Raw genomic sequence first — 26,674 nt, 5'->3', positions numbered from 1 at the left:
GAGCTCGGTCGCTGCTTACTTACAGTTCGTTACCACGAACTGTTTGATAAATACATTAGATGTCTATTCATTGTTTGTACAGATACACTTTTAAAATAAGCGGGATACGACGTGATTATGACGCTCTCGTCAAACAGTTCGTGATAACAAACTGTAAGTAAAGAACGACTCGTGCTAATAGTAACCAAAACTCTTAAAAAAAGGAGTTTTGATAACAATGTCTATATCAAAGAAACTGTTTTTTATGGCGATTTTAAATACGAAAACTCATCAAGTTTGAATTACCCGCCAAAAGCTTTGATCAAACAGTTTGTAGTAAAAACATAACAGGAAAAGGGTAACCCTTGTCAATATTAACCGAAACTTTAGAAAAAGAAGTTTTGATTATAGTAAAAGCAACAGCAAAATGCATTAATTATGCTGGTCTTGAATATGCAAAATATATTAATTTTCCAGTTGATTCTCAGAAGCCTTTAGTAAATTAAATTTTGCATAGCTTAAGAAAGAGGGGTTGACCCCCTTCCCCCCCCAAAAAAGGGCAGTGATCTTGATGAAAGTTCAACATGTATGAAAACTCATAATACAGTATCTCCAAAATATAAAATTTCTTAATTTTTCTAAGAATGGCAGTGGTACATTTTTGAAAGAGTGTTCTTACGAATCAAACAGTTCGTGATAACAATCTGTAAGTAAAAAGCCGAAACTGTAAAAAATGGAACTTTGATATCGATAGATACATCAATAGATTTGGCTTATTATGATGATTCCAAATACGAAAGATTAATCAAGTTTCGTGTTACCCATCAAAAGCTACGAGCCTGAGAATATTTGCATGATTTTAGAAAAAAAGGGCAAACATCCCCGAAAAGTCAAGAAATCTTAATGAAAACCACACCATCAGATTCAGTATATCAGAGTACCCTATTGCAGATTTCAAGCTCTATCTATTAGTATGTGGATTTTTTTTCCCAGAAGAAAGATCATGGATGTGTGTTTATTTGTTTTTCCCAGGGGTGATCCTGTAGAACCAATGGTCCTAAAATATCGTGAGAGGGCTCGTGCCCTCACGTGCCCAGTTCTAGTGCCCATTTTAAGTGATCAAAAAGATTGGGAGGGCAAATAGCCTCCCTCCCACGACCTTTTTTCCCCAAAGTCGTCCGATCAAAATTTTATAATTTTTCAAATCGCGCCGGAAATACCCCCTAAGAGTAAAAGTTTTCCCACGACCCCCTCATCCCCCCCCCACTAGTGGAAAGTTGCTCCCACGGAAAATACCCCAATTGAGTATATATCGTGTAAAAATCCACGGAAAGATCCTCTAGACAATTCCAACCCGGTGAAAATTTCCAAAGGAAAATTCCCCTTAATATCCACATGTAAAATTGAGTCGGCAAAGAGAAAGTAAGACAAATAAAAAGAATTTCGTTTAGGAATTCTGAATAATTCCCTCGGTTTAAGATTTCCTCTGGAAACTTCCCTCTCCCAGAAACACCTCCTCCTCCTGCAGAAAATTCTCCCCGCGGAAAATCCCTCCCAGTGGAAAATCCTCACTTCCTTCAAAAATGTTTGTATACTTCCCAATAACAAATACTAGCCTATACGTAAACAATGTGCAAATTTTATGACTTACAGACCTTTCCCCAGGGGCTGTGAGGGGTCAAGTTATCCCCAAAGGCATAGTAGCTGGACCTTTCAACTGTCTCAAAATTTTGATCGGACGACTTTGGGGGAAAAAGTCGTGGGAGGAAGGCTATTTGCCCTCCCAATCTTTTTGATCACTTAAAATGGGCACTAGAACTGGGCACGTGAGGGCACGAGCCCTCTCACGATATTTTAGGACCATTGGTTCTACAGGATCACCCCTGGGAAAAACAAATAAACACACATCCATGATCTTTCTTCTGGGAAAAAAAATCCACATACTAAGAGATAGAGCTTGAAATCTGCAATAGGGCACTCTGATATACTGAATCTGATGGTGTGGTTTTCATTAAGATTTCTTGACTTTTCGGGGATGTTTGCTCTTTTTTTCTAAAATCATGCAAATATTCTCAGGCTCGTAGCTTTTGATGGGTAACACGAAACTTGATTAATCTTGCGTATTTGGAATCATCATAATAAGCCAAATCTATTGATGTATCTATCGATATCAAAGTTCCATTTTTTACAGTTTCGGCTTTTTACTTACAGATTGTTATCACGAACTGTTTGATTCGTAAGAACACTCTTTCAAAAATGTACCACTGCCATTCTTAGAAAAAGTAAGAAATTTTATATTTTGGAGATACTGTATTATGAGTTTTCATACATGTTGAACTTTCATCAATATCACTGCCCTTTTTGGGGGGGAAGGGGGTCAACCCCTCTTTCTTAAGCTACGCAAAATTTAATTTACTAAAGGCTTCTGAGAATCAACTGGAAAATTAATATATTTTGCATATTCAAGACCAGCATAATTAATGCATTTTGCTGTTGCTTTTACTATAATCAAAAATTCTTTTTCTAAAGTTTCGGTTAATATTGACAAGGGTTACCCTTTTCCTGTTATGTTTTTACTACAAACTGTTTGATCAAAGCTTTTGGCGGGTAATTCAAACTTGATGAGTTTTCGTATTTAAAATCGCCATAAAAAAACGGTTTCTTTAATATAGACATTGTTATCAAAACTCCTTTTTTTAAGAGTTTTGGTTACTATTAGCACGAGTCGTTCTTTACTTACAGTTTGTTATCACGAACTGTTTGACGAGAGCGTCATAATCACGTCGTATCCCGCTTATTTTAAAAGTGTATCTGTACAAACAATGAATAGACATCTAATGTATTTATCAAACAGTTCGTGGTAACGAACTGTAAGTAAGGAGCGACCGGGCTCAATAGTAACCGAAACTCTAAAAAATGGGATTTTGATACCAATGGATATATCAAAAGAATCAGATTTTAATGCTGATATCAAATATTTTAGTTTCAAGTTTAGTCCTTCCCATCAAAAGTTACGCGCCTGAGAAAATTTGGCTGATTTTCGAAAAAGGGGGAAAGGCCCCCTAAAAGACATAGAACCTTAATGAAAATCACATCATCAGATTCAGCATCTCTGATAACCCTATTTTTCAAATTTCAAGCTCCCATCTGCAACAATGTGGATTTTTTTTTTTTTTTTTTTTTTTTTTTTTTTTTTTCCAGAATAAAGATCACGGATGCGGTTTTTTTTTTTTTTTTTTTTTTTTTTTTTTTTTTTTTAGGGGTAATTGTATCGACCCAATATCATGGGAAGGCTCTTTGAAACGGAAATTAAAAGTTCTAGTGCCCTTTTTAAGTGACCAAAAAAAATGGATGGCACCTAGGCCCCCTTCCTCGCTCAGTTTTTCCCAAAGTCACCCGATCAAAATTTTGAGATAGCCATTTTGTTTAGCATGGTCGAAAATATGATAACTATGTCTTTTAGGATTACTTAATCCCCCAGAGTCCCGGGGGGAGGGCTGAAAGTTATGAACTTTACCCAATGTTAACATATAGTATTGGTTATTGGGAAGTATACAGTCTTCAGGGGGGGGGTTCTGGTAGTGGGGGGGATGGGTCGGGGGTTATGTGGGTGTATATTTACATGGAGGAAGTTTCCATGTGGGAATGGGCATTGCTATGAAGGGGGGCGCCGGATTTCCCAGCATTATTTAAAAAGAGATCAGGAATTTAATTTTTTTTTTTTTTTACAATTTTTTTAACTGAAATTAAGGAGCAACATTAAAACTTAAAACGAACAAAAACTATTACGTATATGATTGGGTTAACCCCCTAGTCAATACCTCGCTTTTTAAGCCAAAGATTGTTTAGTAATTTCATAAGAGCTATTTATTCTAATTAACGGCCTTTGTGATTAAGGGGTCATTTTTAAGGAATTGAAACAAAATTCGAACTTTAGCGTAAAGAGCGAGGTATTGACTATGGGGCGAACCCCCTAATATACGTGTTAAACATATATGAATATAGAAATTCGTTATGTAATTTAATTCATAAGTTACGTGTATTTATTACTAATAAAAAAGTTCGTAAATAAAATTAATATGCAAATTTGGTGTTGATTATTCATGTACGGTAAGCCAAAATCAAAACTTGCATTAATTCAAAAACGTTCAAAAATTAAATAAAAAAACAAGTTTTTTTAACTGAAAGTAAGGAGCGACGTTAAAACTTAAAACGAACAGACATTACTCCGTGTATGAAAAGGACTGTCCCTTCCTCAACGCCTCGCTCTTTACGCTAAAGTTTGACTTTCCCACAACTCTATTTTTTAAACAATAAAAAGAGGACAGCCCCTTTTATATACGGAATAATTTCTGTTCGTTTTAAGTTTTAACATCGCTCCTGACTTTCAGTTAAAAAAACTTGTTTTTTATATATATAATCTGGCAAAGAACTAGCGCTTGCTATTCCTTTTTAATGATTAGTCACAGCGGAACGGGAAATACTGTTTGCGGTATCTTAATCGTTTCTGTTCTGAAATATCTGGAAGTGTTTCGTCTTCTCTTAGTTATAAGTAGCCTTCCTTTTTTTTTCTCAACATAGCAAAGACTTGTTATTGTTAAAAATTATTCCTTTTTTATATACTGTACTGTCCTCTTAAAAATCCACCTTAAACTTTTTTCTTTTTTTTCAGAGATGGACCAATGCTGAAAGGCTAATGGCCCTTGATCGACTGATCGATGGCTGTGAGGCGACCCAGGTCCGTCATTTAATGTCTGTGATAGAACCCCAATTTCAGAGGGACTTCATTTCGCTGTTGCCAAAGGAATTGGCCTTGTATGTCCTCAGCTTTCTTGAACCCAGAGATCTTAGCCGAGCAGCACAAACATGTCGTTATTGGAGAATCTTGGCAGAGGTATATAAACAATACTTTCCGTTTAGTGTATTTTTGTCTTTGTTTTTTATATACTCCAGTTAGGCCAAATGGTCTTTTCCACAGGCTTCTTATTCTATGAACTTCTTATCTTGACAGGCTGTTGGTTCATTTTAAGTCTTTGCTTAGGCCTTTGACACTTACCGAACTAACTTTATCATTCATTGCTCAATTTTGCCGTAATTTGGGACAAAAAAAAGGAACCGTGCATTTTGCAGGAACAGTGACTGTGTGTCTTTTTTTTCTCCATTTTGGTTTTTACACAAGGTCTTTGTTTTGGTAGTTGGGGCTTCCTTGCTACTACTATGGCTACTAACAACTCACTGCAGCCCCAACCCACCTTAGGCCAACTCAGTTGAGCGTACTCCCCCTCCATCCAATCTATTTAAAAACTCACTATTCACCGCCTCACGTAAAGTTCTGATTTCTTTCAAATCCTCCCTTACGACCTTTTCCCATCCCATTCGGGGACAATTGCTTTTCGTTTGGCTCCAAATCGACGACCAAAAAGCAGAATTCTTCATCCTTCATCTGTAGAACGTGTCCTAGCCATCTCAAGCTTTCTTTCATTATAGCCCAAGAATGTGAGATCGAGCCACATTCTCCACACAGTTTGTTGTTTGACATACGGTCAGTCAGACATGTACCTAAGACGATTCCTCTGGAAAAAATTTAACAGATTTTCCTCTGTCTTTCGAAGTGCCCACGTTTCGGAACCAGACTAGATCTCTGTCATTAACGTGGGTTCCAATATTCTAGTCTTGGTTCGTAGACTTATCTTCCTATGCTTTTCAACGTCTCCAACATATTTACTAGTAATGCTTCCCAGGTAAGTGATGCTATCTTCTTGATCGATATTCCCGTTACCTGACATCACTTCATTTATTCCTAGTCTAACTGACTTAGTCTTATTAATATTAATAATAATGCTCTTAGCTCAGTTTTAATTCAAACATGGACTTCTGTTAACTTTGTCTGTGGGGTACAGTGTAGGACAATGGGTGCAATCTTTTTTTGTCTGGGATTTTAGAACTGATTTTTACCGTGTTCGTATTGCTGAATCTAAATGTGAAATAATTTTTTCTTCTATTTGTTCCGTGTTTTTCGACAAATTCACTTATCATCCAATTTTATGTATCAGTCTTTTTTTGCAGCAATTGAATTGAAGTAATAGCACTTATGAAATAAATAATTATTTTGTTGTATTTCGATATCATACTGAATCTAAATTCTTTCCAACTAAAGATACTGTACGTCTGTTCCTTTGATTTTGTAAATTCGATGAAGGAGGTTGAGGGAAAAGCTTGAAATTCATTTGTTTTAGTTTTCCATTATTTTCTGGGTAAATGCAAAATTGAAAACTACGTTGGACTAGTGAACGAGAAGCTTGATAGTTATGATTCCTTGGGTGTAATTTGAGTATTAAGGTCAACTATTTATACAGCCTTTTAGACTGTTTTCCTGATAGTTTTGAAGACACTGGTGAAGAAGATGAAAGATTTCACCAGGATATTAAAAGCATGGAGGACTCCTATTAAGAATGATGGGATGCCTACATGATTTCAGATTATTACTGGAATTCAAAACGGAATTGTTCCAAAATACATTCAACAATGCCAAGCAAGACAAGTTCCCGGATGTGTTCATTGTGTCGTTGATGTAATTTATGACTTCTCTGTTTCTTTGTATATAGCAGATGTTTGTTGTAAAATGTAATAAAAATCCCATGTTTAATTTTCTAATTTCATCCATGGTTTCATTTAAAGTAATATAGTTCATTAAAATCTTACATTTTAAAAATTCGAGCCTTTAGACAAAACTTAGTGACAAATATGAACTTGGGGCATGAAGTTCACACGAAATCACCCTCAAAAAACCTGTCACCAAAACGATTGTTGGCCTGGTTATAAACTAAAACCAAAATACTATAATCATAAGTTATGAATGGAAGAATGAATATTGTTAGTAAGAGTTTGATTCGCTATTTACTATCCGCAGCAAGACTTTCCTTCGGAGGAGTTTCAAGGGCTTAAACCTAGCCTTGACATTTACATTGGAAGGTTTTTTTTTGCCAAAATTGTCACTTTTAATGATATTACCCGAAATTCTTTCTTTGTACTCGACTTGTTTTTTAGGAATTTCCGAATTTTACATCTTTTCAGGAATATTGTAAGTGCTGCTAGTGAACGTTTTGTTTGATCTTTCAGATTATCTTTGGGAAATTACAGTATAAATTAACAAAAAAAGAACGAATTGCAAACAATATTATTTAACAATAAGGTAAGCTCCTTTTTTATCTTTTTTTACTCTTGTTTATTGACCTTTTTATGGGTATTAAAACAGGCTTTTAAATGGAATATGTTTTTCTTCCTCTTTTTTCACTAGTTTCAATAGTCCCCATTTCCGACTTCTTGTTAATTTAGTAATTTAATACTCAATATTGTTAACTAAAATTGGCTTTGGAATGCATCCTTTATATCAATATATTCCTGAAGATCCTGGTAAAAAAAATGATATACCCCTTTATCAAAGGGGAAAGGGGTTAGATGTTCTTTTTAAGCTATGTAATCTGTTTTGAGCTGCCTTATCAGTATAGCTGGGATTTTGAGCTGACAAGTATCTTAAAGTTTAAATTATTCAAATAACTTTCAGAAATGATAATTCAAAAACTAAGATTTTTATTTTTACTCTCATTTTAATTACTTTTTTTCCTTACTCGTAGGATAATCTATTATGGCGGGAAAAATGTAAGGAAGTTGGTATAGAAGATTTGCATGAAATGCAATCTAGGCGGAGGAAGCTACGCACTGGATCAACTCTCACGACAACTCGCCCTCTTCATGATTCCGGATCGCCAAGACCTCCCAGTCCATCGCCATGGAAGGTTAGTTGTAAATTCCTAGAATAGAAATTCATTAGAATATCTAAGAATATACAGTCAATTTGTTCTTGAAAATCAATACAACAAATATAAAACTGACTCAATGATCTTGCCTTATTGGCATAATTTGGTGTTTATTATATATCACCGCTGCAAAATAAATGTATGTAAACTAGCTAACAATGATTGAAAAAAAAGATAATAGTTTTAATAAACAAAAGCAAACACAATAGAATGCATAATAAACAAAGCCTTAGTGCTTAATAAAAAAGAATTAAAAAAAAAACACTGAAAAAAAATGGAACTGAATAGTATTACTTATGTATTATTTCATTAATATATATCTGAAAATTTTTAAATTGGAATTTTCTTTAATACCATTGAAAGTTTATTTCATACCTTTGTAACCGTGTGTTTTACATTGACTGTATTCTGAAACTGTGAAATTCAAGCATTTCCACAATTCGTATTATAAATATAAAATTAGAAAATATAAATAAACAGATTAGAAAAATGACTTGGTGACGCCCCATACAAAGATTGAAATCAAAACCTAGCAATTGCAAAGACACTGATTTGTGTCATGTTTGAAGTACAGCTTTGTGTATTTGGTGTGTCTCAAATATATTCTTCTTTTCATTTCTTCAGTCTTTAACTCAGATGTGTTGTAACGTAACATACTCTTTAAACACACTTAAAAATGTGCTTATAAAAACTCATTTAATTGTGTGTGGATAAAACTCGTCTAAAAATGTGTTTTAAACTTAACATAGTCTTGTTTGATTTAAGTCAGAATTCCAAGTAACCCGTTAATTTGCAATCTCGGTTTTAGATACTTTCAGTAATTAGACAGGCCAAATAGCCCTATCCGTGTGATGAAATATGAATTGTAATAGATAGCTGAAAAAAGGTCTAATGTCATTTTTTGATGATGCCAAAAAACCATCTAAGAAGTTAAAAACAATTATGATTATAGCCTTTCTCTCGTGATTTTTTATCTGGGTTGCAGCGGTAGCTAGCAACCTAGTAAGAGACGTTACGGTAAAGATCCATAACATATAAAATTGATACCATGGGAAGTGGTTGGAGAGAAGAAGGAAGGTGCTAACAACTTGTTGTATGGTACTACATTTCTAATTACCACAATAGAATGACAATGGGACTCTCTTCCACAGTAAAGGATATATGTTCATGTCTTGCCGTGGCAATGACATATAGATACTATTCCCCTAGAGATACTATTCTAGAGATTGTATCTCCAGTAAATTGAAAAAATATGCACAAAGGACCATACAGATCACCAGTCAATTAAGCATTAAGATCAGACCAGAAAATGTGTATAACACATTACCTATTCGCCCAGATAGGGCAGTATGTTGAACAATTTTTTAATGTTTTTGGTTTTTTTATAGCTTGCATATCTGTATCAACAAAACATTGAACTGAATTGGCGTTCTCGGCCACTGCCTAATCCACGCGTCCTCAAAGGCCATGATGATCATGTAATTACCTGCTTACAGTTTAACGGGTCACGGATTGTTTCGGGCTCAGATGACAACACGCTGAAAATTTGGAGTGCCATTGATGGAAAGGTAAGGGAAATTTAATTTAGCCGTGAATCAACTCTGCTACTTTACTTGCCTTTCTTCTTTTTTTCCTAAAAAGTTTTTGTAGTGGTGCTCATCTTGTCGTACTTGTCACCCTTTTCCTTGTTTTTTTATGATGATGTCGTGATCCTCGTTTTTAAAACTCGAGTCGTGAAACTTAGGAAAACATAAAATATATGCGGAAATGAGGAATGTGGAAATGCGGTGATTTTCAAGGGTGGGAGGGGATAGAAAATAAGTGTGTGGTATGCTTGCACACTCTTGTGAGAATTCTCATTTTTTTTTCTTCGTTCGTGTTTGTTTTTACTCGCAAGATTCGTAACGCCATCGAGCACTTGACGACATGCCTCTAGTTTTGCCTATCATATAAGTGCTAGTTGTATGTAAGACTAGAAACCATAGAATAAAATATTTTTTTGGCGATGTTGTTGCTTTATAAGGTAAGTAACAGCCAGGGTTCTCGTGTTTACCATCAGTAAGGGGATGATAATCCTTGGAAGACTGGTACCTTGTTCTGGCAAGGGCATCAGTGGTATCTCTGAAGTATTTAGAATGCTCAATTTCTTTCGATAGTGTTGCCAAACCTTGTGTAGCTGACCGGAGCTGACCGCGGCAGTATCAGAAAGTAATAAATATTTTGCGTGATTGAAGAACTTATAATAAGCTTGTGCAACTCGAAGATTTTGTCGAAAGGTAAGAATAAAACCAGCCCTCTTGCTCAGGAAAATAGAAATTTTTTAAGCGAGAGCTTTTTTTAACAGTAAATACTTGAAACTGCTTTAGCGACAGCCTTTTATGACAAATCCTATGTAACAGAAATTGACGTTCGATTTGAGCCATGTATTGCCCAGCTAGTCCCTACTGTTGACCTTAGACAATATACCGTTGGAATTCATAAAATGAAACAACCGTTTGAAAAATAGCTCTTTGCAATGAGTACCAGATTATTTTACATAAATATGCTCTAAGGTAAACTATTCTCTGATAAATGTCCAACTGTAACTGAACACCCCTTGGCGCATGAACAGAAAGGCCTTACAGTTCTAAACCGGTATTGAATTATCTTTCGATTGGCTACATTTTTGTATCATAGCCGGTTTGACAAAACTAATGTTTTACAATGTATAAGATACTACAAAAGTAAGGTAAATTTAAGATTGTATATAGGAACATCTTAAAAGAACTTTGCCCTTTGGATTAAGAATAATGTTTTGTTCATGTCATTTACTACGGTACCTATATTATTTCAATTGTCAATTGTTAACCATGTTCGTTAGTCTTACTGGGTGCTTCATTGAATGATCAGGAATGTCATTTTTTTTCCTTTCCTTTCTCTTTCTTCTTTCTCTTTGTGCTTTTCTTTCATGCAATTTGTTCTTTTTTCCTTCTTTGTTGTCACTTAAAAAAGTTGGCCCTTGCTTTTACAGATCAACTATGCCGTTATAGAATATTCATGTCTTATAATCTTTTAGTGCCTGAAAACCTTGACTGGTCACACAGGAGGTGTTTGGTCCTCGCAAATGTCTGATACAGTTGTTGTCAGTGGAAGCACGGATAGAACTCTCAAAGTGTGGAATATTAACACAGGACACTGTATACACACTTTGTATGGTCATACTTCTACTGTCAGGTGTCTCCACATGCACGGTAACAAGTAAGGAAGCTTTTCTATTGAATTAGTGCTGCTAAGTCATTGCTTTACTAATAAACTATTAGCCAGCAGAACAATTAGAATTCAGGTGCAAAAGCTGTTTTAGAAACCACATGCTATAAAACATTTATCAGAGGTATAATATTAGCCTTTGTGGCTAGCCTTGCTTTGTTTTGTAAATGACAGTACAGTATAGTAAAACTTATTTTTCATTTAAAATAGTAATCTTTAAGAATATTCTCGTTAATGGCTTCTCTAAAATAATATCGAAAACAAGATGCAGTACAGACTAATAGACTATTCCCAACTATGTAGTGTTTTAGACATTTGCCAAAAAAAATGGATGACCTGTCTCGTGGGTTTGCTGATTTATGTTATAAAATTGTAAATAAACCTTTGTTTGTCCTCTTTTATGTGATTAATTTTTGATGAATTGGTTGAGTCGATGATATAAATGCTTATGCTGTTTAAAATGCAACTTTATTTTTCCTTTTTGCCGTGTCTTTCTCTTTGTTTCATTTTTTTTCCTCTTCTCCACTGTGTATGTCTTTGTGTGTATGGAGGGCCACAAATAAATTATTTATATTATAAAAAAAAGTGAAACAGTAATGGCAAGATAAAGAATACACTGAAAAAAGATAAATGTTAGTGCTTGTTAACTTCATTGAAAACTAAACAAAACATGAGTCTTTATAATCTTATTTCTATTTTCACTCTTATTTAAACTGCTTGGATCATTCAAGTATTGTCAAAATCATGTTTATTTTATTTTGTTTTGTTTTTATTTATATATATATATATATATATATATATATATATATATATATATATATATATATATATATATATATATATATATATATATATATACATATCTTCTTTTCTTTTTTCTTCCACGAAATGAACTCAAAACTAAAAACATTTGATATAATCTTTTTGTGATTTTAAAGCCACTTTTTTTGCTTTTTCAAATTTTAGCTTGCTATGTATTATTGTAAGTAAACTTCATATATATATATATATATATATATATATATATATATATATATATATATATATATATATATATATATATATATATATATATATATATATATATATATATATATATATATATATATATATATATATATATATATATATATATATATATATATATATTGTCGTATTGTCGTATTGTCCCCCTGAATATCTTTAGTAAAAACCAACATATTAAAACCGCTCCAAAACCAATTTTCTAAAATATAATCGTTTTCATTAAATCTTTTGGATTGAAACACATCGAATTCTTATATTCAGTTTAGATTAGTTGTCAGTTTTAATCTGTTTTGGATCTAATATGGCTCTTTTATATGTACATGCCTGTTTTTGACAACAACTATAATATCTATTACTTTTATAGGGTTGTGAGTGGATCACGTGATGCAATGCTTCGGGTTTGGGACGTGACAACGGGTGAGTGCCTTCATGTGTTAGTTGGGCATGTTGCTGCCGTTAGATGTGTGCAATATGACGGTCGATTAGTCGTATCAGGGGCATATGATTTCACTGTCAAAGTTTGGGACCCTGAGAGAGAAGAGTGCCTCCACACGCTTTCAGGGCACACGAATCGGGTCTACTCATTACAGGTATTACTTTTGTTGACATATACTTAAGTGTATTTGAAACTTAGGTGTATTTCAAACAGTAAGCTCAACGAAAAATGGGATTCTATCCCGCTTTCTAGCGCTATAATAAAAGGTTATGATGGCTCGGACACGTTCTGTGGATGAATTATGACAGATTGCCAAAGATCGTCCTTTTGGGCTAACCATCTAGGGCCAAACGAAAAGCAGGTTTTTCGTGTGCTTTCTTTATGTATGTATAAGAATTTTTATGTATGTATAAGTTATATGAGGATTTGTAGGATTAGTAATATCTGGAATTAACGGGAACTATATTTTCTAATGAATTTCGCCTTAAAATTTATGACTCAAAAACTTGTAGATAGAAAATTGTACATATTGGTATGACTGTCTCCAAACATGTAACGGTAACTGTCATGATGCGTCTCCTATATATTTTTTTTCCAGACCTCATCATACAGAACGAATGATCGTGGAAAATGAGAATAGGCTGACAGTAAATGGTCAAGATAATTAATCATGTTGACAAGTCTCCTGCCTCATTCTAATTTATTGTGTTTTTCGTTTAAAACCCGTCGCTGACTTAGAGCAACGGTTGTTTCAGTTATCTCAGCTAAAAATTTACATTGTACAGTTTCTACTTCAAAATATTTAGACTTTCAAGAAATATTTAGGATTTCAAAGTGTTTCATAGATTGTGTTAAAAAACCGCAAACAATGGCCTCAGATAATTTTGAAGTTGTTTATTATTATTTTAGTTTGATGGAATGCATATTGTCAGTGGAAGTTTAGATACCTCAATAAGAGTTTGGGATGCGGAGACTGGACAAGCCAAACATACTCTCATGGGCCACCAAAGTTTGACATCTGGTATGGAGCTGCGTCAGAATATTCTTGTGTCTGGTAATGCGGATTCAACTGTCAAAATATGGGATATTAGTACGGGAAAATGTCTGCAGACACTTTCTGGTTAGAGTTATTTCATTATTTTCTTCTTAGTTTTGGTTGCTCTTTTTGCTCTCTCGCCGCCTCTTGTTTCTCTCCTTCCCTTTCTCTCCCTCCCTTTCTCTTACTCCCCCTCCGCCTCTCTTCATCCGCCTCTCCTTTCTTCTCTCTCTCTCTCTCTCTCTCTCTCTCTCTCTCTCTCTCTCTCTCTCTCTCTCTCTCTCTCTCTCTCTCTCTCTCTCTCTCTCTCTCTCCCTCTCTCCTTTCATGATAAATAATTACAAGAATAGAACTTTGAATGGAAGGTTAAATGGTATATATATATCTTATTTTCATATCTGATTTCTTTCTTTTTTTTACAAGATAAATTTATCGCTCCCTTCATCATATTGAGTGACCAGTTAATAAATATGGTAACCATATTCGAGGACTCTCAGGAGTGCAACAACTTAATTTGAGAAAAACTCCCAAACTTAAGGGGTTTGGGTTTGGGGAAGATGGTATATCGTTGGTAATTGTTTTCATGTTGGAATATTTTCGGAAGGTGCATTAAAAAGTGACGGATGCAAAATATGAAAAAGAGTAAAAGAAAAAGTAAAAATATTTTTCATTTTAGGTCCAAACAAACATCAGTCAGCCGTCACTTGTCTTCAATTTAATAGGAAATTTGTCGTTACTTCGTCCGATGATGGAACAGTTAAGCTATGGGATCTCAAAACAGGTAACCCATTTTACTTGTCAATGAAAATTAAGCAGTTTTACCGACTTGTCGCTGGAGAATTCAGTATTCAGTACAAGATTGTTTTCATTGGGCAATTCGAAAAGGAAAAAATTGTACGACAATTATTGTGTCCCAAAGACTTTTCAGTTTCTGATCAAAGAAATTTTTAAGAAACATATTCAAGTCATAAAAATAAGAGTTTTGGTTGTGTACATCTTTAATGTTTATCTAAATTGACTTGCTGGCTCATGAAAAAGCTTATACATGTCAGAAAAAAATCTGAAAATGTACTACTCTTTTATATTCAGCCTGTAATATTTTAAACTTTTAACCGAAGAAGCTTTTTGTCTTATTCATATTTTAGTAGTCTCCTTTTACGTGGAAGTTTTCCCTTCTGTGGTAAATGAATTTATAAGCAGATGACACAACAAATAAACAATAAACCTGTTTGGGGACTGTTGGGACTCCACCCCTGTTTCCTTTCTTTTCAGGTAGAAGGCCGGTTTCCCTTTCTGTATACATTTTTGCCTAAAAAATAAAGTTAAGTTGTATGTTAATTCTCGTCACCAAAACGATAAGTTTACAAGAGAGCGTAAATTGCTTGCATTATAATCCAGCATGAGTCATCGCATGGGCTTGCTAAAAATTCAAGTCATTGATTCTGAAAATATGTGTAGGTCGAATTCAGTTGAGGGACCTGATACATTTGATTGGCCCGCGTCACACTGAGCCACACCCCAAGTGCCAAGGTTCTTGAAGTACCATATATTATTTAGTTAGTCATTGAGAGTCTACATTGAGACCCCTTTTGGGGGAGTCTGTTCTTTTCAGAGTTGATATATCTGTGTTTTGTCAAGTGACCTTTTGGAAGATTACAAGTAAGCTATTTCCTACAACTGTGTAGACTATTTTTCCAGGAACCCAGACAGGGTAGAAAACGAGTTGTGAGATACCTTCAATTATTATATCGACGGGGGGGTCCGTTTACCTTCAAAGGAGATAGTTAGAGATTTTAGTGGTGACCCGGGTCGGGTGCACCCTTGGCCTTAGAGTTTGGCAATTTGGCCGGTCGATCACGTTATCATACCCTGGGGCAGGGTATATTGTAAATTGGTTATTAACATACCCTATATTTACAGAACCGTGGTGGTAAGCGCGGGTATCCCATTATAATATTTGGTGCCAGCGGGGCTTTCCCCTCCAGTAAGTGGTGTAGCACCATTTTGGTACTAATAAGTGGTGACACCCGTACCTTACCACTCGAATACTGGTGGCAGCCGTGGCTACCAGTATAATACTGGTGGCAGCAAGAAAGGTCCTATCGGTAAACCTGATACAGCCTACAGAGTATCCTATTGTGATTATATATAAAAAAAATCGCGAAGAAAAAAAAAAAAACAGAATTACGAAGATATTAGTGGGCTCTGCCAAGTTAGACAATAATAAAAAAAATATGAATCAAAATATTGACCAGCTAATTAGTATGCAAAAATAACAGGCTAATTGAGATGCAGTGCAGGAGAAAGGGTATAACTCCCTTTCATCACCTTCTTTCATTAAGGTTTGGGCTGAGCCTAAACCGAAATTAGAGAAAATTAGAGAAGACTACAAAAAACGACCGTTTTTCGCGGGATAGTTAGACAATAATAAAAAGAAATAACGTGTAATTAATCGAGTTTTTAATTTACAGTGGGGGAATCTATCCGTATTAGAAAGTAGTACAGGGTTTAGGAACGGATAAGAAAAAGGTGAAAGCCGGGTTATTATTTGAGTGAATTGGTGGACTTAAATATAATCTTCAGTGACGAAGGTTATAAGATTATTGAAGACGACAAATTAAGAGAATTTGTCAGTTTTGTGCGCACATTGGATAAGGACACGTGAGAGGCACCTGTTTTATTGAGTAATCGGCCTAAGAGGAGATTACATTTGTAGAACGAGTATCCAGGGAGAATATGTGATTTGTTTTACAGGGTAGTTCCCCTGTTTGAGTTTTAGTCCAGCCAATTCACTAGTGGAATTATTCGCGCGGTTTTTCAGTTTACTTTCTTGTCAAACTCCTTTTAATTCGCTTTTCGGAGATATATTTTACTTGCGTAAAACTGCTTGATGTGAAAGAAGTCGTTATTCGCTAATGAAGTCTATAGATATTCCGGTTATTTGAAAATTTGTTGAATATTGTTACACGGAGCTGATAATTGACAACAGTAATTGCGTACCATAATTTTTGCGTGTGGCAGTTTTTGAGCTTACCACGATTGACTAATTAATTAAGAGGCAACTTAATCGAGAAGGAGTATACGCGGTAAAATGAGGGGGTACGAAATAAACAAGGAAGATATAAAATATGAAAAAACAAGACGAACTCACCCCTCAGATGCTGTGCAAAATGAAGGGGAGTTGCGGGTTAGAGATAATACAGATATAGAACGAACAGACTCATCAAACGAATTAAGAACACATAAAGACAGAGAGAATGAGAGTAGGCCGAGTAGCAGGAGTAGTAGAAGCTCAATTTCCAGCAGGGGCTCGCGAAAAAGCAGTCTTGTAGATATGACACAATATTTATTAAATTACATGAAAGAAAGAAAAGAAGAGAGAATAGCCAGAGAACGAAAAGGGGAGGAAGATAGAAAACAAAGAGAGCAAAAAGAAGAGGCTGATAGAATAACCAGAGAAAATAAAGGGGAGGTTGATAGAATAGCTAGAGAAAGGAAAGAGGAGGCTGATAGAATAGCTAGAGAAAAGACAGAGGAGGCTGATAGAATAGCCAGGGAAAAAAGGAGGAGGCATATAGAAAAGCCAGAAAACGAAAAAAGGAGAATGACAAAATAGCTAGAGAGAAGAAAGAGAGTGATCACCAAGAGTTTAAAAGAACCATGATAGGCCTAATGAAAGTCCGCTGAGGCATTCCAGAAAGTGAGATTTTATCCCAACTAACGTCTAGGCTATCGGAGAGCCATAACGATTTGTCTAAGAATCAATAGCGAGAAAAAGAAAATTACCAGACATTAAATGCTAAAACGGAAAAATATGCAACTTCGTTAACAAGGCGAGGAGGTGGACTGGCACAGAAAACAAATTGGGAGGCTGCGCCACCCTGTCGAAAAAAACTAAATGCTTGATACACTAGTTCGAAATGTTGATAATCCACAAAAATAGGATGCAGAAGTGACTGAGCCACATTATATTGAAAATAAGACGCGCGAAAGTGATTTTTCGGGAAAATTTTCAGAAAATAGAAAACTTGAGAACACTTTTAATGAAAAGTCCAATTCAGATTTCATGACGATTTATTTAATGCTACTACAAAAGAAAAGAAATATTAAACGGAGCTGCAATAAAGAAAGGCAGTCAAAGATGATGGACAGGGAGTCCAATTCAGATTTAATGATGATTTAATGTGCGCGATTGGAAAATTTGAGAAAAGTAGAGATGAAAAGAGAAATGCAAAACAGAGACAGAATTTGGGGATTCAGCCTGCAATGGTGAGAAATAAAAAATTGGATGGGCTGTGCCTAGCTAACATAAATAAAATAAATTTTAGGGGGGACAGAGAGGTCCAAGACCCATCGGGAATGAAATAAAACGATTTAAGAGTAAAAGGTAATTTTTGATGTAAGTGCTGTATTTTAAAAAGTATAGCTGAGGCAGAAGAACTGGTTTTATATCTTGATTCAGAATCCCAAAAATAGCATGAATCAGTTTAAAAAAAAAAATTCGCGCCAAATAATGACATGTAAACACAAAATGGCTTAGGCTACTTGAAAGATATTAGAGTTCGATGTGAAGTGTTTACAAGAAAACATTTTATATATATATATATATATATATATATATATATATATATATATATATATATATATATATATATATATATATATATATATATATATATATATATATATATATATATATAATTTGAACGCAAGACTCTAAAAAACAGAATTTAGTGCAGCCTACTTAAGCATCCTTAGCCTGTTACATAAGTATTCTTAGGATATGAGTATTTAGATGGTCGATCAGGGGGTGTTCAAATTGTATAATGGATGAATTTTGGGTTAAAAAAAAAAAAAAAAAAAAAGTATGTCAATGTAAATAACCCTTCACCCTTTCGAAACTATATTTCCATTCGATTCCATATCATTATTCATGGTAAAGACATTTTTTTTTAATTGTATTATTTTTTTTCAGGAGAGTTTGTTCGTAATTTGGTCACACTGGAATCAGGCGGAAGTGGGGGTGTCGTTTGGCGCATCAAAACGTCGGATATAAAACTTGTTTGCGCTGTGGGTAGCCGAAATGGCACTGAAGAGACCAAACTCATGGTACTTGATTTTGATGCCGAGAAATGAGAGTGCACGTTTCGCTTCATCGTGATATTTATTTTGTATTTTAGTGTTTGGCGCAAGAAGGGAAATTTTGAAACGGTTTGTCATCATATTCGTCTTGTGTAATAAAATAATTCTAAAAAGGACTCTGGTTTATTTTTCCCTTGTTTTTAGAGATTTATTTTTAAAAAGAAAACGTTTGTTGTGGGAAACCGTTTCAATTTAATTGAGAGATACAAAGGAAACATTTAAACATGGTTGAAATGCATCTTTAAAAAAAAATCCAGACCAATAGATAACAAGTGTTTAAATTGAAGTACATTATTCCATCTAAAACTATCCTTTATTTGAAAATTAAACCTTAAAGTGCACAAAAATAGCCAGAAATGTGGAGGAAGGCTGCTATCCCCAAATTAATCGCCTCCTGCTGTCTAAGACCGTTTTGTTCAGCTCTACGCCATGGCAGTTGCCATTTCTAAAATTTCTCCATTTACCTTATTTCCCTTCGAATAGGCCTCTTTTTCCTGGTACTGATGGAAGCTTTACACCAAATGGATTAAATTAAGATTGAACTAGTCTTCTAGCTAAACTTAATGATTATGATTACTAATCGGTAATCTTGATAATTAAAATTAAGTTGAGATTAAACTAAATCAAGAGACTATATATATCTCCTTGTAGTATCCGTCAGTAGCGTCATTTATTTGCTTGTTTAGTTGTTCATGTGACATACCCAGTCTGTAAAATTCAATTTCAAATACCTCTTTGCTCGGGATGACTCTCTTGAATTTGAAATGTCATTGTGGTTGACGTGAGAAACATAGATCAATGATAAATTTTTTTCAATGAGATTGAATCCAGGCTAACAAGTTTTTTTAGATTGCTTGCCAGATATTTGCATATTATTATTTTTAAAATAGACTTGATAATGTAACAATTTGATATGTAAAACGAGGTAAAAAAAAAAAAATTCGAAGTTTTACCAGAAGAATATTCCTAAGATGTACAAGCCTAGCATAAGTTTCTGGTAAAAGTAGGGTTCGGATGTATATTTAGAAACTTGAAGCGTAAAAAACACGCAGTTTAACTTTTCCGTAATAGTTTAAATTTATTCGGACATTTGTTTAGCTATGAATGTGGATGTTGTGACGCCTGCTCCGTTGATTCTAATTAAAGCAGGCATGTTGCCTATTCAGCTGGTTGAAAGCTCAACTTTTATGAATGTCTGCATTTATTTGCGGTTAAGAGCTAGATAACTCCTGTATGATATTCCTCTCCAGGCTGTGTAGCACTATTTGGAAAAACTAATAAAATCCTAAATTCGTAAAGATGACCGAAATTAGATGGAGAGGGGGCAGGTGATATGAGACGGGTAGGTCCATGAGAGGTTATAATCCAGGGGTGCTCGGCAGGGTTTGGGGCGTGGTCTTGTTTATTATTGTTTTTTTTTTTTTTTTTTTTTTTTTTGCATATTAACTGTTAAAATTTTATAAAGCTCAATTTATGAACAAGAAAAATGAACGAGGTGGGAAGTAAGTTACGGCTGCAATTTTGCCGTAATGAAACTTAAGGGTGGTGGCTCCTGGTAAAGGTTAAATCTCCAAAACTGTTTTATTTACAGGGTGTTGAACGCATCTATGTGTACTTAAAAATTGCGTTGTGTACTTCAAGGATGTCAGAAATTTATCATTCTTATACCATTGGTTGCAATGATTGCAACCAGAATTTCAGTGGGGATGGAGGGGGTAAAAACAAAGTTTTGTTCATAGAGGGAAGTCTGTCTTCTACCTGCATTTAGTTTCTACTTACCCTTTATAAATTTGTCGAGTCGACATGGAAAAGGCCAAGTCTCCTTTTCAATATCAACCTACTAAGGAACTCCAGTACCCTCGAAAGGTCATAAGAAGCACTCAAATGCAGCCTATTGCATTTAGAAATTTAGGTCTTTTCTTCACTGAAAACATGTACAAGTGACATGGGTCATTCTGAACCTTTACCAAGTCGGGTTTTTATCACACAAAAGTAGCTCTCCTAAGCCAACAAAGGCATTTCAATAAACTGCAGGTTTCGACATTTGATACTGTTTTCAATAGACCGTTGACACCAACCACGTAAGATACGTTTACTTTAGTTGTTATTTTGTCTTTCACTTGTAAACCAGGTGTGCCTTTTTTTTTAAAGATTTAAGTAATTGAAAATCTTGCCGAGATATAAATAAGTCCCTGACGGGTTGTAAGATGAAAAAGCAAAAAAAAACTGAAATGTATTCTTTTGAACCAAGGAGAACAGTATTGCCCTATAGAGGGCTTTAAAGGATTTTCTCAATTACATAATCTGTTGCAACTTCTGTGTTTTAAAGAGCTTATACTATTTTGACAGTTTTTAATTGTAACTGAACAAATTCAGTAGCAATATCCTGTTGATATTGCTGCGTAAAATGGGAGAATAAACAGATTACCTCAACACCATATCTGCAACAAAAATATTTTGTAAATTTCAGCGGGTATGTTTTAATTCTTTGGCCATACTATTTGCTAAATGTTAAATTAATTAATAAATCATTGTCTGATTTGGTAACAATCGTATTTGGTTGCCAATTACCTGTTGCTCTTTTTCGCTATAAATATCGATGTATCTGTCTAATTGTTTCAATCCAAAAATTCAAGCTGAAGTTTTTCTTCGTCTTTTTTTCTGATTCAAGTGAAGACATTTGACCATTAATAAAATGTTTTGAATGTTTCCATTGTAGTTTTAAGAAATATTTTCAGTTTTTATTTTGTATTTTACTGCTTTGCGAATCCTTTTGCGATGGACTGTTCTTTTTTTCTTTTCTTTTTTTCAAGATTAGCCTCTGTTTTTCGAGTACTTTTTACGGCATTAAGTTTGGACTGTCTTTACCACGATATTTGTAAACAGTATCGCCTTAATGTTTTGATTAATTTAGTAACAGAAAATTTTCTCAGCGGGATCATATCTAGTATTGTTGTGCGCCTGTTCTTGTTGGTTATATTCAATTGATTTGTATCTTCAATTGAGTTACAAGTTGTTATTTTAAATTAATAATAATATATTGCTATTTTATAGTATCTTTTGGTATTTCTAACTACTGTTAACTTGAATTTTATTAATTTTGTGGCTGCTTTCTTAAGTGCTTTATCCAGGGTTTTTGAAAGTTTGCGAAGAACGTAATGTACTGCACAATTTTTTTACCATTTATTCTTATATAAAAACGTTCTTTTTATCTTTATTTACCCCTCTCACAGTATTCTAAAAAAAAATATTGCCTGTTAGTGATTTGCTGAATTTTGAAATAAAAAAAACAGTTTTTAAAAATTGTGTCAACTTTTTAATTATGTGTGGACAAAAATGTGCTCTTAAGCTAGTCTAGGCATATACAGCGCATTCTAAACTCTTACTATTGTCTATTATTTGTCACTGCAATCAGCGCGCGACTGGCCTTGGTACTTAGACACCATAAGACCTGGGTAAAAGAGTAAGGCCAAAATACAGCATTTATCATTAAAACATGCAATACACCATCCTGTTTGTGTTTTCTCGTATGATGTAAGTATAGTTTCACTAAATATAACTAAAAAGTACGCCAATTATAAAAGGTGAGACAAGGGCCTGGTTAGGACATTCTGGAGTCCCTCTATATAGTCGGACCAGAAATGACGTTAATCATGAAGATACTGCTTTGTCTTGCCAGATCTGCTAGGCCTAGCTCTCAACTGTGCCGTAGGGAACTAAGACCAATAAGCCATAGTTGGGTCTTTTTTTTTTTTTTTTTTTTTTTTTTTTTTTTTTTTTTTTTTTTTGTCTTAGACCAGGGCACTTCTTATCGAAGGAGTTGTCGTAGAAACTTCAAAAAGGGCTCATTCGATTGGAAATTGGAAGCACTAGTGCCCTTTTTAATAGTCGAAAGTGATTGGAGGCCAACTAACTCCCCTCCCGTGGCCACCATTTCCCCAAACATCCAATCAAAAGTTTGGGATAGAGATTTTGCTCAACATAGTCGAAAGGTCCGGAAATTATCTCTTTGAGGATGGCAACCCTCCAAAGCCCTCAGGGCAAAGGTTGTGGGTTATGCCATGGGGGCATATAAGGTTTTTATAGAAAGTGTTGTCGTAGAAACTTCAAAAAAGGCTCATTCGTTTGGAAATCAAAAGGGCTAATGCCCTTTTTAATAGTCGAAAGTGATCGGAGGGTGAATGCCCATGCCCATCATTTCTCCAAACACTTCCGAGAAAAATTTTGATATAACCATTTTGTTCAACGTAGTTGAAAGGTCGGGAAATTATGTCTTTGAAGCTGACACCCCCGCCCCCCCCCCACACAGCTCTCAGGACATGGATCGTAAGTTATGCCCTCGGGGCATACAAGGTTTTTATAGAGAGCGTTGTCGTAGAAAACTTCAAAAAGGGCTCATTCGATTGGAAATTGAGAGGGTTAGTGCCTTTTTTATTAGTCGAAATTGATCTGAGGGCAAATGCTCCTCCCAAGGCCATCATCTCCCCAAACACTTCCAATTAAAATTTTTAGATTACCATTTTGTTCAACGTAGTTGAAAGGTCCGAAAATTATATCTTTGAGGATGACAAATCCCCTCTAGCCCTCAGGGGAATGGTTGTAAGTTATGCCCCGGGGATATGTAAGGTTTTTATAGAAAGCGTGGTCATTTAAACTTCGGAGGGGGCTAGTTGGATTTGTAATCAGAAGCTCTAGTGTCCTTTTTAAGAGTCAAAGTAATCGGAGGGTAGCTAGCCCCCCCCCTCCACACATGCACACACTTTTAGTTCTCTTTTAAGAGTCGAAAGTGATGGAGGGCAGTCAACCCTCCCCCCTGTGGCAACTTTTACCACAGCAACCAATAATTAGAACCCAAGTCCTAAAATTGGTTTCAATCAGGAGCCCTTATGGCTGTCTAAATTCACAAAGTGCAAAGATTTTCAAATAGAGGTCTTTATTCTACAAAGTTCAGGAAAGGTCTGACCATTTCATACGAACAAAAATTCATTCAAAACGAAACTAGCTAATATCTCGGCTCTCCGCCAAAACAGGTAATTAGCCTTTTTCGATTCTCACACGATTACAAACTACAATCTCAGAAAATAAATATCACAATGTAAAAATAAGAAAAGAAAAATGATAAACCATCACATCCCTCCCCCCTTAGGCACGGTTTCATGTGTTCTTCCTTCGAGGCCTCATTTATGACTAGAAAAGAGGGAAGGCCATTTTAAGCACTATTTACAAGAGAGGCGCCACTTTGGCTTAACCCTATGACCCACGTTCTTCGTGGAAACTGACCATGATCCGTTACGGTGGCTTCATGTGATGTCGAATCAGAACGAGCAATTAGCTCTGTGGATTCTCGTCCTACAAGCATATGATTTCACCATTAGTAGCCGTCCAGGGGTTGCGAACGCAAATGCTGACGCCCTGTCAAGATATCAGGAATAGGCGACCCCTCCTCGTTTTGTAAATACTGTACATAAGTTTTTCGTTGCAGGATCCAGAACGAATCGTCGTCGCGAAGAATATAGATCAGCCGGAGCACCTGTATGGATTCACCTACGGCTAGGTAAGCCGGTTGCAAGTAGCAGACCGCGCACTACAGTATTACGTAGAACTGGCGGCGTTTGAAATCACGGATTCAAGTGACGTGAAATACGCATGGGATGAGCAGGGAATCTTGAGAAGGTTCTTCAACGATCAACTTCCCCAAATCGTCGTGCCCTTGGGATTTTTCCGTAAGTGCCTAATTCATGGAGTGGCACATCAGACAAGATGGTTTTCACAGGTCCGAAAAAGAGGTGGCTGATCGTATTTTGCCGGAATACTTTTGGCCTGGGTTATTTACAGATATCAAAAATTACAGAAAGAACTGTAACCATTGTCAGGCAGTCCAGTTGAGACGGGGTCAGCCTGTAGCCACACGTGGGTCATAGGGTTAAGCCAAAGTGGCGCCTCTCTTGTAAATAGTGCTTAAAGTGGCCCTTCCTCTTTTCTCGTCATAAATGAGGCCTCGAAGGGAGAACTCATGAAACCGTGCCTAAGGGGGAAGGGATGTGATGGTTTATCATTTTTCTTTTCTTATTTTCACATTGAGATTGACCCTTTTCTTATTTCCTGATTGAGACCAACTTTAGGACTTGGGTTCTAATTACTGGTTGCTGTGGCAAAAGTTGCCACATTTGGTGTCTGGTGGCGGGATAAAATCCCTGAATTTAGAGAGGTATTGAACGGTGGATCTGGAATTTGGACAAAGTGTCTACTATCCCGCAAGTGATCCCGTTTGAAGAGCTCCTGAGTTAATGGTAACTAATTTAATCACGCTTGCGACATTTTGTTGTTTTGCATAATTTTAGTTTTCCGTTTAGGCTTTTGAGAAAAGTCTAAGCCCTATTAAGTAATTCACGTTACGAAAATTTTGCTGTTTTTATAGCATTTCAGTTCTCCTATTAGACTTTTGAGAAAAGTCAATATTTTCCAGCTGATTATATCGCGAAACCCGCCTTACAAATTTTCCTGTTTTCCTAATTGTCGAAAAATTGGAGTGACACTTTGCCGGCAATTGAGGCGGTAAAGAAAGACAATATTTACGTAAACCTTATAGAGATTATATATATAATTTCATTTTAGTATAAAAGAAAAAGAAAAAAAAACATTTTTGTAACCTAAGGTGGGTGAAGTCGTATGCCCAAGAATCCCACCGAATCTGTGAGACAGACTAGGTCCAGTTCACTGGGGCGAGTTCACGTTAAATTACCCGGCACTCTAAACGACGGAGCATCAGCGATTCCTAAGACTAAAGTAGACCCTCCTGAATAAGCATGGGCACTGTTCTGTTTTTCTGAAGAAACAGAAAAAAAATGAACAGGGCTTGAATAAAACAGAACAGAAACAGAACAGGTCAACAAAAAACAGAATACCTGTTACTGTTTCTGATCTGTTTTTTTGTAAAAACAGAAAACAGCTGTTTTTGATTAAAAAAAAAACAGCTGTTTAAACAGCTGTTTTTGATAAAAAACTACACTTGCCATGGATAGTGCTTTTCTGTGGCGGTAACACTTTTGAGAAAACTTAGTACTCTTGGAGCATTTTTTCCACAAAAAAGAGCAGTTTTTCTAATATAGGGGCGAAAAATTGTCTGCGCACATAAATATTGCTTTCATTTTTTTTCTTTATGGTTATTTTTCTTCCATTTTCCTATTCCAAAAATATACTTTTATGTTTATAATACATGCTAGTTATTCGAGATATTTGGAAAAAAAAAATTTCAGCATGAAATTACGCAGTCAGCTCAAAGTCATTAGTATTTAAGCAGAGCATATAGTTGATTTGGGAGGAGAAAATTTTCCCCTCCAGACCATGCTTCCCCCCCCTCTCTATCCTGATGTGTGGAAGTCATCTTCAACAAAAGTAAGAAAGAAGAAAAATGCGCGGGAAAATGACAATTCTTACTGTCAATTAAAAATTTTCTTGTTACCTTGCAGCTTAAAGCAGCCTTTTAAGATTAATTATTTCCAAGCCAATTTGTAGGGAAATTTTTCAAATAACACCCCTCAAAAAACTAACTATGCCATTCAAAGACCAGGACGAACTGTACATTGTTTTGAGGAAATATGAATGTGTGAACTTTTTCAGCTTTAATAAATACGATAATATCAACATTTTGATTACAGAACAACAGTATATGTATATTGAAATGATCATGCGCTGTCATTTGTATTTTTTCAATTAAATGCAAATTATGTTTTTGCCCTGGGCAGGCATAGGGGTTTTGAGCCCAACTTATGTTAATTTCTGCTCGTTTTGAGTTTGACTCGGTTATTTATTGTAATTTCTGTTCGTTTTGGTGTTTCATTTATTTATCGATGCTGATTTGTGGTAGTTTCACGCTTGGTAGATTCTTTGATTTTATTTTTGCTAATTTTTTATTTAATGGAGTTCTTCACTTTTTTTGAAAAACTTATTTGGTGGAAAAAGCTTTTTAATTAATTTCTGTTCGTTTTACGA

General features: G+C 35.2%; 1 protein-coding gene across 1 annotated transcript in view; it reads left to right on the top strand.

Moving 5' to 3' along the window:
• Nucleotides 1-18,798, top strand: part of LOC148953144 (F-box/WD repeat-containing protein 7-like) — a 53,891-nt gene extending 35,093 nt beyond the window's left edge. The window contains exons 6-13 of the mRNA XM_089088327.1: nucleotides 4,652-4,873; nucleotides 7,614-7,775; nucleotides 9,185-9,364; nucleotides 10,852-11,033; nucleotides 12,433-12,658; nucleotides 13,414-13,624; nucleotides 14,217-14,321; nucleotides 18,516-18,798. Coding sequence (XP_088944453.1) covers nucleotides 4,652-4,873; nucleotides 7,614-7,775; nucleotides 9,185-9,364; nucleotides 10,852-11,033; nucleotides 12,433-12,658; nucleotides 13,414-13,624; nucleotides 14,217-14,321; nucleotides 18,516-18,676 — 1,449 coding nt within the window. The 3' untranslated portion in view covers nucleotides 18,677-18,798. The remainder of the gene's footprint in view (nucleotides 1-4,651; nucleotides 4,874-7,613; nucleotides 7,776-9,184; nucleotides 9,365-10,851; nucleotides 11,034-12,432; nucleotides 12,659-13,413; nucleotides 13,625-14,216; nucleotides 14,322-18,515) is intronic.
• The last annotated feature ends 7,876 nt before the right edge of the window (nucleotides 18,799-26,674 follow it).

Source organism: Artemia sp. Qi Xiang Cuo, chromosome 4 (assembly GCF_049724085.1).
Source record: "Artemia sp. Qi Xiang Cuo chromosome 4, ASM4972408v1, whole genome shotgun sequence".
Lineage (NCBI taxonomy): Eukaryota > Metazoa > Arthropoda > Branchiopoda > Anostraca > Artemiidae > Artemia > Artemia sp. Qi Xiang Cuo.
This window is presented reverse-complemented; position numbering and strand designations above follow the sequence as displayed.